The 12,495-nt window shown below is 32.8% G+C and overlaps 1 protein-coding gene across 1 annotated transcript; it reads left to right on the plus strand.

The window, feature by feature from the left end:
- Nucleotides 1–6,040: 6,040 nt before the first annotated feature.
- On the plus strand, nt 6,041–12,113 carry LOC145330512 (lipopolysaccharide-induced tumor necrosis factor-alpha factor homolog). The gene is made up of 5 exons (XM_080175141.1): nt 6,041–6,148; nt 7,050–7,111; nt 9,424–9,501; nt 10,508–10,578; nt 10,936–12,113. The coding sequence occupies exons 1-5, from the start codon at nt 6,097–6,099 to the stop codon at nt 11,039–11,041; spliced, it is 369 nt and encodes a 122-aa protein (XP_080031267.1). The 5' UTR covers nt 6,041–6,096; the 3' UTR covers nt 11,042–12,113.
- Nucleotides 12,114–12,495: the final 382 nt, after the last annotated feature.

The raw sequence follows: 12,495 nt of genomic DNA on the forward strand, positions 1-12,495 counted from the left end.
AAGCCAAATGCTTGGGCTAACAAAACTGGTATTTATTATATAATTTTTAATTTTCGTGGAAAATTGTCTCTAATACAATGCTATAAATGATTTTTCAGTATGGCTGATTTTAATTGGGTTCAAAGCCATACTGGAAAAAAATTATTCTTGCTCTCTTTAAGTTGTCCCAACTTACCCTTATCAAAAAAAATTTGCAATATGCAATGCATGCCAACCTTATTGAGTGGTGGTAATGGCAACATTTTTTAAAGCGAAGCTTTTCTATAATTAGGGTCGGTCCATACGTCCGTCCGTCCATCCGTACATAACGGATAGCTCTTTTCATTAATTTAGGCATGTTAGAACTGTCCTATCGATTTCAAACTTTGCATGATGATTCCTATAGGAGTTAGGTACGAGTTAGAAAGCGAAGCAACTCTATAATCGTTACCAGAAAGTCCGTACGTAAACGTCCATTTTAAACATGTTGTTTTTTTATAACTTATTCAACATCAAATTCTTATGTGATAAGATTATCCGATTGGTCTGATTTTTGGAATAATGATTCCTAGGACAACAAAGTACATTGTTATAAGCGAAGCATCTCTTTAATCAAGTCCATAAAATGTAAGTATAGTCCTTAAATAATATCCAGTATTAAGCAGTTTTTCAACATATTTACTTATTTTGTTTCGTTCGACTTTTATACATTTTTATTCTGATTTTTCAGTTATGACACTCTATTAATGTTAATGTTTGTTTGTCCTACCGCTTCAGAGCTTCGCTTTTATGGATGTTGTCATCCTTGTTCCCCTCACAACAATCATTATTACACTCTCTTTCTTGTCTTTCTTGCACATTGAATACTAATTTCAGATGAATATGTAGCCCAATTTTATAACAGGGTTATGTTATTATACATAACAATAGAGAATGTGGATCAACTATAAATTGATTACCCAGATAACCCAACTATTGCAAAAGCTATTTTCAGCTACTCCGGTCAAAGGGAAAAGCGATATAATGTATAAACGATTTATACATTATACATTCAAAATTTTAATTTTTCTTTTGGAAATTTGAAGCTTTTTCTAGCTAGTAGTAAATATTGAGATATTATGAGGGTGCTATGTACACAATCGGAAACTAGAATTCAGCTGACCAGAATGTGGCCATAGCATCTACAGGGAGAGGGAGAAAGCAGAAAAGTAGCCTTAAACCATCAAATTAAACCAATCAGTCCAAAAATTACTAGTTTTTCAAAAAATCAAAAAATCTAATACCTTATGTATATGTTATGATTATGTCTTATGGTACATAAAAAAAAGGAATAGTCCTTTTCGTGGCAACGCCCCTTAAGGGGCGATTCGTTGTATTTTGAAAATGGCTTTTGATATTTTATTTTAAGTTAGGTTAGGTTATGCTGGGTTAGGTGATAGCCCCACAGGTTTAGGTAATTGGCCCCGCAGGAGCTAGAAATAGGAGAAAAGCTACTGTGAAAATACAAAGAAACGCCCCTAAAGGGGCGTTGCAGCGAAAGAGACTATACCAAAAAAATCATACATCGATTAACAAAATTAATTGACGGTTACGTGATGGAGTGTTTAACTGGAATTCCTATTTATAATTTAAATTTTGAAACAACTCAATATAAAGAAGTCTACCCAAGCCCTCATTAAAGGGGATATTTCAATATAATTCAAAAATGCAACTTTTATAAAAATGAATCATTTTTCATTGATCAAATTTTTATAATCCAATAAATTGATACTCATGGCGCGAGTGAACAACCTACCCCCCCTCCCCCCCCCCCCACTCAGATATTTTTCAATGGTAAAATTTCAAACATGATAATAAAGTCAGGGGGTAAATTTATTGTTCATTATCCATTCCCTGTAACCCTTGTTATTGTTGCAGTATAAACAAGGATGATAACATCCATAAAAGCAAACATCTGAAACGGTAGAACAAACGAACATTAACACTTGTCGAGTACCCAGAACTTAATCATTAGAATATAAATGTATAAAAGTAGAAAATAATTGTAAGTATATTTGTTGAAAAACTATAGGATGATAAATAAGGACATACTTACATTTTTTGGAGTTGATTATAGAGATGCTTCGCTTATAACATTGTACTTCGTTTTCCTAAGAATAAATATTCCAAAAATCAGATAAATAGGATAATTACATCAGATAAAAATGATGTTAAAATTTTAAAAAATTAGCATTTTTTAAAGGACGTACGTAAGGATTCTGGTAAGAATTAAAGAGTTGCTACGCTTTCTAAATCGTACCTAACTACTATAGGAATGCAAAGTTTTAAATCGATATTACAACTATAACATGGCTAAATTAACGTAAAAAGCTATACATTCCAAACGAACGAATGGACGGACAGACGGATATCATAGAAAAGCTTCGCTTTTAAATAGTGTTGGATAAATAGTTTCATTATGATTTAATCCCATCGGTTAGAGTTAGCTAGTCAAAAAGAACATACCTGAAATATTTTTGTACCAGGCCAGGCCATCTTCTTATCTATATATCTTATTAATTTTACAGATGTAAGAAATTCAATGAATTGTTGTTTTGACTCGGCATGCTAGCATAGATTTAGCTCCCAAAGCCTTTTTTATTACTGCAATTTAGGATTAAAAAGCAACCTAAAAATAAATCCATTTACTTTCCCATTTTTTTTAAAAATCCACAGAATTTATTGAGGTCATAGATTTAATGAAGGCTTGTTTTGCATCTGTTTTAGTTTTATTTAATGGTGAGGTACTTTCCCACAAGTGGCTGGTTGAGCACTCATGACTCCTCCCCCTCCTTTTAATAAAAAAAGAAAATAAGGGGATAGTTTTTTTCCATTGACTTATTCCTTCGGGGTGCCCTAACCCTGCTGGGGTAACCAGTGCCCAATATAACATTACCTTCAAGACATAGTACACACCTTAACAGCTACCTGTCCAGACTGGATCAGCAAATCTCTGACCGCTGCCCAGACTGCAATGTACGAGGCCACACCACCAAACATCTTTTTAGATGTAAAAACCGTCCAACACACATACTTAAGTAATATACAAATAAATAAAAAAAACTCCTCCCCTCCCTCCATTATTTCAAAATAAGGGAGGGTGGGGAATGGAGGTTACCAGTGTTTAAATGGGTACTTTTAGAGAAAGCGCCAGTTGTAATGTCGATATTTTGGTTTTATGTCATTTCTAATCCCCGTAATATATTGGTGGCGAGTATAACAACCTTTACTTTTTTTTACTATTTTTATTATCTATTTCTTAATCTAAAAGAATTTAAGGCTTTAACTTCAGTCAAAAATGTCAATTCAAACTTTAACATATGGCCCCTAACGCTGGCCAAATTAGCAGGAGGATAAAATATAGAAATTTTTTTTTATATTATTCCATGAGTAAAATATACATTTTTTTAAATTCAGATTTAGGCATATTTGTGACCAATAAGGCCTCCAAGCTTCATATAGGTCCCTGGTGGTTTTTTTCTAGTTTGCAGGAGGGTACTTTTCCACCCTCTCAAGAAATGTTTATAAGACCTGGGGTCAACCATTAGGGGTAAGTGGCCCTAGAGGCTCTTAGTGGCGTAGCAAACTGTTAATGTTCCAAAAAAGAAACAGCTTGATTTTATTAAATTATGGTTTGCAAACTTTATTAGTTGGTCAATAATGAATTAAAGGGAAGCTACCAAATTTCTATTTCATAAATGCATAGCGTGAAATTTCCAATACAGTAATACATCTATCTATCAAAAATACCACACCTCTCTAGAACAAAATCTTTGTTTATCCTTATAATAAAGTAACAGGGTGTGTGTTTGTCTGTGTGTCTGTACCGAAGGATCTCACTAACCGCTCAACCGATCGGGTTCTCCTTAACAGGGTAGCTTCTCATAGGTCCCGGGAAGGTTTATAACTATTTTGGGGGAGGGTATCATCACTCTCCCTAGAGAAATCAACAAAAAGAAAAAGAAAAAACTGCCCTTCGGACAAATCTTGCAATCTGCTAAAAACATAACTAACACCATCTATCGGCGAAACAATATTTTAGGTAAATAGTTAATTTAAAAATAGAAACAATTTTACGTGTCACTAGAGGCCTCTAGGGGCCTATCCGCTAGTTTATAATATTACTAGTGGCTTCGCCCCTAGCCTCTAGGGGCTTTGCCCCAAGAGGTGATAAAAAAATTAAGGCGAAATTCGTTAAAGGACCAAGGAAATCTTCTACAAAACATAAAGGACCAAGGAAATCTTCTACAAAACATAAAAGACCAAGGAAATTTTCAGCAAAAAAAAAAAATAAATAAAAAAAAAAAAAAAAAAATGGGGGTGGGATTTTTTTGTTTTTTGGGGGGTTGGGGGTGTCCCACCCCCCAAGAAAATAGCTTAAAACCACCACAGGACCAATAGGTATATACCCTGAAGAGTAGAATCCGATCGGTTGAGTGGTTACCGAGATCTTAAGCTTCAGACGGACGGACAGATGGACGGACAAACAGACGGACGGACGGACAGACATTAAGCTACTTTGTATTATAGATATTAAAATGTTGAATTTTGCTTATAAAATAGTGCCTGCAAGATTTTATGCTGGATTTTTCTATATGTATACTAGTAATCAATTGTTTCCAATTGGACAAATTTAGTGGACAATTCTCATAATAGTGCTTTTACTTTATATATTTAGTTTATGAAAGGTGTGATCCTATAGTGTAATTAAAATGCAAAACTGGTCAAGCTTTATTAATGTGCAGCTAGTATTATTATTTGGCTGGGATAAAACAAAATTTTATATGAATTTGTTGCAAATTTTTAGGGATATACTTATATTTTAAGGACTTGATTCTTGATGTTTCGTTTATATGTATAATTGTATCTTGTATCAATATACAATTTAATTTAAGTAGGTTTGACGTTAGCAAAACATTTGATAAAAAAATCCAATTCAGACTATAATTGTCAGTTAACAGAAGTTAACAGAAAAATAAAATGAAGAAAAAGAAAGCTACCCTTTTGTAGATTACAAGCGGCTTCTTCACCTTGAGTCCTTTAGGGGCACTTAAGGGGGGGGGGGGGATTTGAATTACCCAATTTCTAAATTTAGATGTAAAAACAAATAGTAAAAAAAATTGGTTTTATTTTGGGTTAGGGGTGGTACTTTTTCTTTGGGTGATTTCTCTTGGGAGGGTTGTTGTACCCTCGCCCAAAATAGTTATAAACTTGTGTGCTTGATCATTTGGTACAAACAGACATACAGACATACATTCTGTTACTTTATTACAAGGATAATTATTGATTGAAAAGTTTATACTAATCAATCAAATTCAATAAAAGTTTTTTAAGCCAACAAGTAAGTTAAAGAGGAAACCCACAACATAACGTATCCGCTCGTCGTCGGGGAGTAGTATGTTTGAATCTCGTCATGACTAAAGACGTTAAAAATGATTCCTACTGCTGGTATGACAGGTTTGTAAAAATATGAATTTAATTGCTTTGACCAAAACAGGCTCAACTCATTACCATGCACAGTTCTACAATTACAGACAAAGGTATTGTTATCAAAGGGTTGGTTGTCTGCTGGATGTTACTTCACCTAATACATGTGTGTTTGGACAGAAAAGGAAAGAATTGGCTCCTTTTAGTTATCCTTGGTTGTTGAACCTAACGTTAAAGTGTCAAACACAGCCTCTTTGCCCGTATGAGGTATTTGATGGTAAGAAAATGAGGTTATGAAACTTTGGGTACCAGTCTAATTTACAATCCTTGATTATTGTCCACAATGGGTCCACTAACACCAAACTAACAACATATAGATTCAAAATAACAGTAAACTAAACTACAGTAAAAGTTTAAAGATTTTTGTTCAAAATTAAGCTAGATGAATATACATGTGTGTGTGTATACTGTATATGCATATGATATGACTTATTGGTAAAATATTAAACTTTAATTTATATGAAATCAAATTTATAGACTTAATTACTTGTTTTAATTAGGAACTGACATTGCTGTTAATATAAAACTCTATTTTCAGAAAATTTAAATGATTTACTGAATAATTATTACTGGTTGAAAACGTAGAAAAAAATGTACAGCGACTCACCACCAAAATATGATGAGGGATCTAATGCTCCTCCAGGTAACTAGTCTGATTATGAAATTGTCCTACTTATTTAAAACCTAAATTTTTAGACTGACACACTGATACTAAAAGAAATTATAAAAGCAAAGCTTTTCAATAATTAGGGTAGGTCCATCCGGAACAGTTAATCTTTTTGAGTTAATCTAAACATGTTTAAATTGTCCTATCAATTTCAAACTTTGAATTATGATTCCTACAATAATTAGATAAGATTAAGGAAGCGTAGCAACTCTATAATCGTTACCAGAAAGTAAATACATCCATTTTAAACATGCTAACTTTTTACTTTTTTGACAACAATTTTTGTATGTTAAAATTATCCTATACATCTGATTTTTGGAATACTGATTTCGTATTGTCCAGCTGTTTCGGAGCTTTGCTTTTATGGATGTTGTCATCCTTGTTTATGTGTTTATTTAGGTATGGTGCCTCTGGAACTGTACACCCCCGCACAACACCCCACAATTCTTGTTTTTTTAGGTATGGTGCTAGTGGAACCATACACCCCATCACAACCCCCCTCAATTCTTGTTTATTTAGGTATGGTGCCAGTGGAACCATACACCCCAGCACAAACCCCAACAACTCTTGTTTATTTAGGTATGTTGCCAGTGGAACCATACACCCCAGCATAACCTCCAAAAATCTTGTTTATTTAGGTATGGTGCCAGTGGAACCATACACCCCATACAACCTCCCATAGTTCTTGTTTATTTAGGTATGGTACCAGTGGAACCATACACCCCAGCACAACCTACCAAAATTCTTGTTTATTTAGGTATGGTGCCAGTGGAACCATACACCCCAGCACAACCTACCAAAATTTTTGTTTATTTAGGTATGGTGCCAGTGGAACCATACACCCCAGCACAATCTCTCAAAATTCTTGTATATTTAGGTATGGTGCCAGTGGAACCGTACACCCCCGCACAACCCCCCACAATTCTTGTTGTCAACAAGGTAAATCAGATACAAGATAGTTATACTTATTTTATACAATACTTATTTGGGAAGCTCTTTATAATGTCTATAAAAAAATGACATCATATAGTTCAGATGACGAGTGTTAGGCCAATACACAGAATAAATTACCAATGGCAGGCCAGTATACATTTTAATTGACCAATGGTATGCAGGTATGACGTCATTTTTTATAGGCACTATAAAAACTTCTTATTTTTGAGATATAACTATAAACCAAATTTTAACACAAGACGGATTTCTAGAATTGAAAGCTACTTCAAGCTATTATCTTGAAGTCCTAACTTTGCAAATGAAAATTTGATCTCACTGTTCATGCACAATGACATTCTATATAATCTGACTATTGAAAACACTCATTATGCAATTTATTGACAACATTTGCCAAAATCAAACTTTAATGTTCTTTTTTAAAGATAGTTTAGTTAATGTAACTTAAAACTTATACATTTATATTTTTACATAAGCAGTAAACAAAATATAAAGATTTTTTAAAAGTTTGGTTTTCACTGTCAAAACTTATTGAAAGTCAAGTAAGAGTACACAAATATAGATTTATATTACATTTTTGTTTTTACAAAAAAAATACATTTCAAAAAAAACATCATGCACTTTATGTTTCGGAGCCAAAAATTCAAAAATAAAAAGGCATGAGAGGTAAGTGGTACATATTTATTGCAACATAACTCTACAAAGTGTCTCAAAAATCATCCACTTGACGTCATAAAAAAAGGAAGATGAGAGGAGAAGTGAGAAAGAAAACCCCTAAAATGGTTGTATAATCCCTCATTTTTATGACGTCATATGGCTGATTTCTAAGACACTTTGTATAGGTACATTGCATTGAATATGTATCCAACCCAGCATCTACTGAAGTGGTTTTGTTTCTTTAGAAAGGTTGCATTGACATGTCGTTAATTTTCAATACCTCTTTTTTGTGACGTATTAAAAGAAAATGACTTATTAATATGGCCTTAATTGTTTTTTATTTGACATTATTTTTCTTAAAAAAAGAAATTACAAATTAATGCCTGATTAAATATAAAAATTAAGGTTGTTTCAATACATCATATTCTATTTTTTCCACATATTAATATATGTTATAGAATTACATATTAATGTCACAGAAAATAAAATAAATAATGTGGAATCAAAACGTCCTTTATTTGTAATAAGTCATCTTTATTAATTAAACAATTTAAATGACATATTGATAAATAAGGACGCATTAAAATGATCTTATATAAATTTAAAAAGGAAATGGATCAAATAGTTACTGATTTTGACACCAGATGGCAGTTGAAATCACTAATTGTTTAGCTTTGTTTTCTCAATGTTTTGACCTTATTTTTAGTTTGACAATTATTATTTTGTAATGAAATGAAGGATTTTAATACTACAGACACCACTATGAATTTATATTTTAGTTCCTTTGTGCATGTATATTATGAAAACTAATTTTTTTGGTGAGACCTTCTAGTAAGAATAGAACCATATATATAGGTCATGAAACTTTTCAGTAAGCAATAAAATAATAGAAACATATTATGTGTTTGATTCAAAATTGTTAGATTAATTTTAACCCTGAATTATTTATACTATTTTGTTTGTAAGTAAATAATACATTACCTAATTTGGTAGCCATCTTGTTTTTCTGGACGTTTTAAAGGAAAAATTGACGTGTCAATGTGTCTTTATTTAAGATAAAATGTCATTAAATTCAAAATATTGTTATTATTTATAATTTTTGTTACGTTTTTTTAAAGATAACGACGTGTTTTTGGTACACAATACGGCCTTAAAAAAATATGAAACGTCATTTGTATAATAATAAAAAAGTTACGTCATTAAGGACGTATTAATGCAACATGTTTCTTAAAATAATGCGATAAAAGTATATGCTGGAAAAGCAACTCTGGCATAATATGTGTTTGGGTTACCACGCTATTGCATCAATGCTTGCTAGAGAACATTCAATGCTTATCCTAAATCTTTATGTTTCTAGACTGCCACTCCATTGTATTCGAGATCAATGCTGGGAACCTATTCAATGCAACTCTTGCATGATATGTGGTTATGTTACCATGCTATTGTATCAATGCTTGTAAAAGAACATTCAATGCAACTCTTATATGTTAATGTTTCTAGGCTGCCACACCATTGTATTCAAGATCAATGCTGGGAACCTATTCAATGCAAAAATTGGATAATATGTATTTAGATTACCTCCCCATTGTATCAATGCTTGTTAGAGAACATTCAATGCAACTCTTATATGTTAATGTTTCTAGGCTGCCACACCATTGTATTCAAGATCAATGCTGGGAACCCATTCAATGCAACTCAGTTGTCCCCATTGCAGCAGACAGGTAAAAACTAGACCTAGTGTCTCAGCTGGAGTTTCTCAGCTGTTATGTCAAATAGATATTTATTCTTAGAAAAAAATTTAAATCAAAATTGCTTTTACTAATAATTATACTAGCGGCTTCGCCCGAAAAAGTTGGATAAAATTTTTTTTGTATTTTAGAAAGAAAAATTAAAAAAGATTTTTTTTTACTCTTGGGGGGGGGGGGAATTTTTTTTTTGGGGGATGGTTTAAGTCGACCCCACTATTTTAATTTTAGTTTTAAAAAGAAATTTTTATTTGGCTGGGGGGTATTTTTCATTTTTTGGGGTGGTTGGGGGTGTCCTACCCCCCAAGAAAATAGGGAATAGTCCCTTTCGTAACATCGCCCCATAAGGGACGATTCGTCGTATTTTTAAAATGGCTTTTTATAGGTTATTTTAGGTTAGGTTATATTGGGTTAGGTGATTGCCCCACAGGGTTAGGTAATTGGCTCCGCAGGGTTAGAGCCCCCGCAGGGGCTAGAAATAGGAGAAAAGCTACTGTGAAAAATACGAAGAATCGCCCCATAAGGTGCGATGTTACGAAAGGGACTATACCCGAAAATAGTTTTAAACCTTCCTTGAGAAGCTGCCCTGTTAAGGAGAACCATATCGGTTCAGTGGTTAGCGAGATCCTTCGTTACAAACAGAAAAACAAACAAACAGACAGACATACATCGTTCTACTTTGTATTATAGATTACAGATAGCAACCGCAGTTGACGACAATCTAAGCATAACTAGATGGATAGCCTCACTTCGTAACTGGACACAGTGTATAAAAAATCAGCCATGTTACGTCATAAAAATGAGGGATATGAGAGGAGAAGTGGAAAAGAAAACCCCTAAAAAAGAGATGGATAATCCTTCATTTTTATGACGTCACATGGCTGATTTTTGAGACACTTTGTCCAGCTACCTCACTTCTTTTTTTTTCTGTCTTGCATAAGTCTTATTCAACACTTCCCTGACAAGAACCTTTTGTGTTTAGATAACTACACGAGTGGATGACAATTTGAGTATTGTTGGATGGGTTAGCTCCCTTGTCCTATGTCTTTTCACGTAAGTCTATTAAGGGGCTCGTAAAATGTTTTATTTTCAATCTATGTTGAGATGGGGCTAGCTATGTTTTATGTCTATCCTGCAATTTTTCTTGGGAGGTTGGTTATACACTCCCTAAAAATATCTATAAACCTTCTAAGGACCTATGAAAAGCTTCACTCTAAAGGAGAACCATATTTGTTAAGCAGTTGGCGAGATCCTACTATTCACAACGACAGATATCCTGTTACTTTATTATATGGATTTAATGGTAAAAAGCATAACTAACTAACTAACTTTAATTGTTATTAATATTAAGATAAATATTTATTTGCCTCGCTTCTTATGAATGTTGTCATCCTCGTTTTCTATTTTCAGTGGATGCTGTTGCTGTATCCCCTGCTGTATGGACTCCTGCAAGGATTTTGAACATACCTGTCCTGAGTGCAACTGTCTTATTGGCACTAAAAAGGCTTTTAACTAATAAATGCTTTTATTTCACAGAGAGAAAGGGGACATTGTGCTGTTTATTACAATAATGTTTTCTTATATTCGATGGCTTAACAAATTTGGGGACTTTATTGAATTAAGTGTCCAAACCTTTTAGCAACTAATTGTTATATACAATTACAGAAGGGGTAATTTTGTGTATTAACATTATGGATGTAAATCAATTTATCGGCCCTTGTCCTATCCCTTTAGATCCCAGATAAAGAATAATCATTAAATCTCAGGGATCTTAAGGGATAAGACAATGGACGATAAATTGATATACAATACATCCCCAATAATGATAAACAAAATCAAACATGTAGATCCAATTTTTGGTTGAAATGTTACGATACTATTAGTTTGAAATCTGTTTATAGTGCCTATAAAAAAATGACCAATGATAGGCCAATACAAAAACTAAATTTCCTATGACAGGTCAGTATACTTTTCTATTGACCAATGGAAGGACAGTATAGCGTCTTTTTTTATAGGCACAATAAAAAGCTTCTTATTTATTTTTTTTGTACCTTAAAATTAAATATTTCTACCACTTCAAACCTTTATCAATTATCGATCTTGCTATAAGCTCTAATTAATTAAACAACTAAATAAACATTAACATCGATTTTTATAGAATAAACACAACATAAAATTGGAAAATATATAAGAGTTTATTTTTTTATTCTAAATTATTTTTTCTATATATTTGTATTATAATGTTATTTTTTTTGCATAAGTTCATAGACAGTTGTCATCGTATATAGGCTCTTTAAAAGACCGCAAAACATAGGATTTTTTACTATTAAGGTCAATCGCGATGTATTTTTTGTCCAATTTTCAGCCAAATTTAAATAATTTTTATCTGCGAAAACTAAAACCATACAAGAAATGTGTATTATAAATGAAATCCCTAAAATGAATATTTTAGGACTAAAAATCAAAATTTGCAAATTTTTTACAATTTTACACTAAATTAAAAATTCGGATGCTAAAAATCATGTTATTCAAAAAATATTTTTGTGTCAATTTATTAAAATAAATGTTTTAAATTTTTCATTAATCAACACTCTGTTCGAAATTGATTAAATTGCATTGATTTTAAGGAACCCTGCAAAAAAAACACCGCTTTAATTTGGGGGAATTGGGTATACTTCTACTTTAGCAGTTAGGGCGGTGCATTTCTTCCAGGCTTCCTTTAAAACCTGTGGCGTGCACAGGAAACGTCACCCGAAACCCCCCTTAAAACAAGGATTAAGGGAAAGTGTAAGGGGGGGGGAGTATGTTATTGACAGGTGGATTGATTCAACCCCTACAGAATTCATGTATACTCAGTCCAAAAAGCGTCCTTTGATTTGAATATTTAGTCTAATTGGGGGTGTCGGTAATTTTTTTTAACTCGCCTTCCATTTTGCTATTTATTGCCAAACCTGCCCCTCCTCTACCCCT

This window comes from Acartia tonsa, chromosome 10 (assembly GCF_053477335.1).
Source record: "Acartia tonsa isolate MP-2025a chromosome 10, ASM5347733v1, whole genome shotgun sequence".
Classification (NCBI taxonomy): Eukaryota; Metazoa; Arthropoda; class Copepoda; order Calanoida; family Acartiidae; genus Acartia; species Acartia tonsa.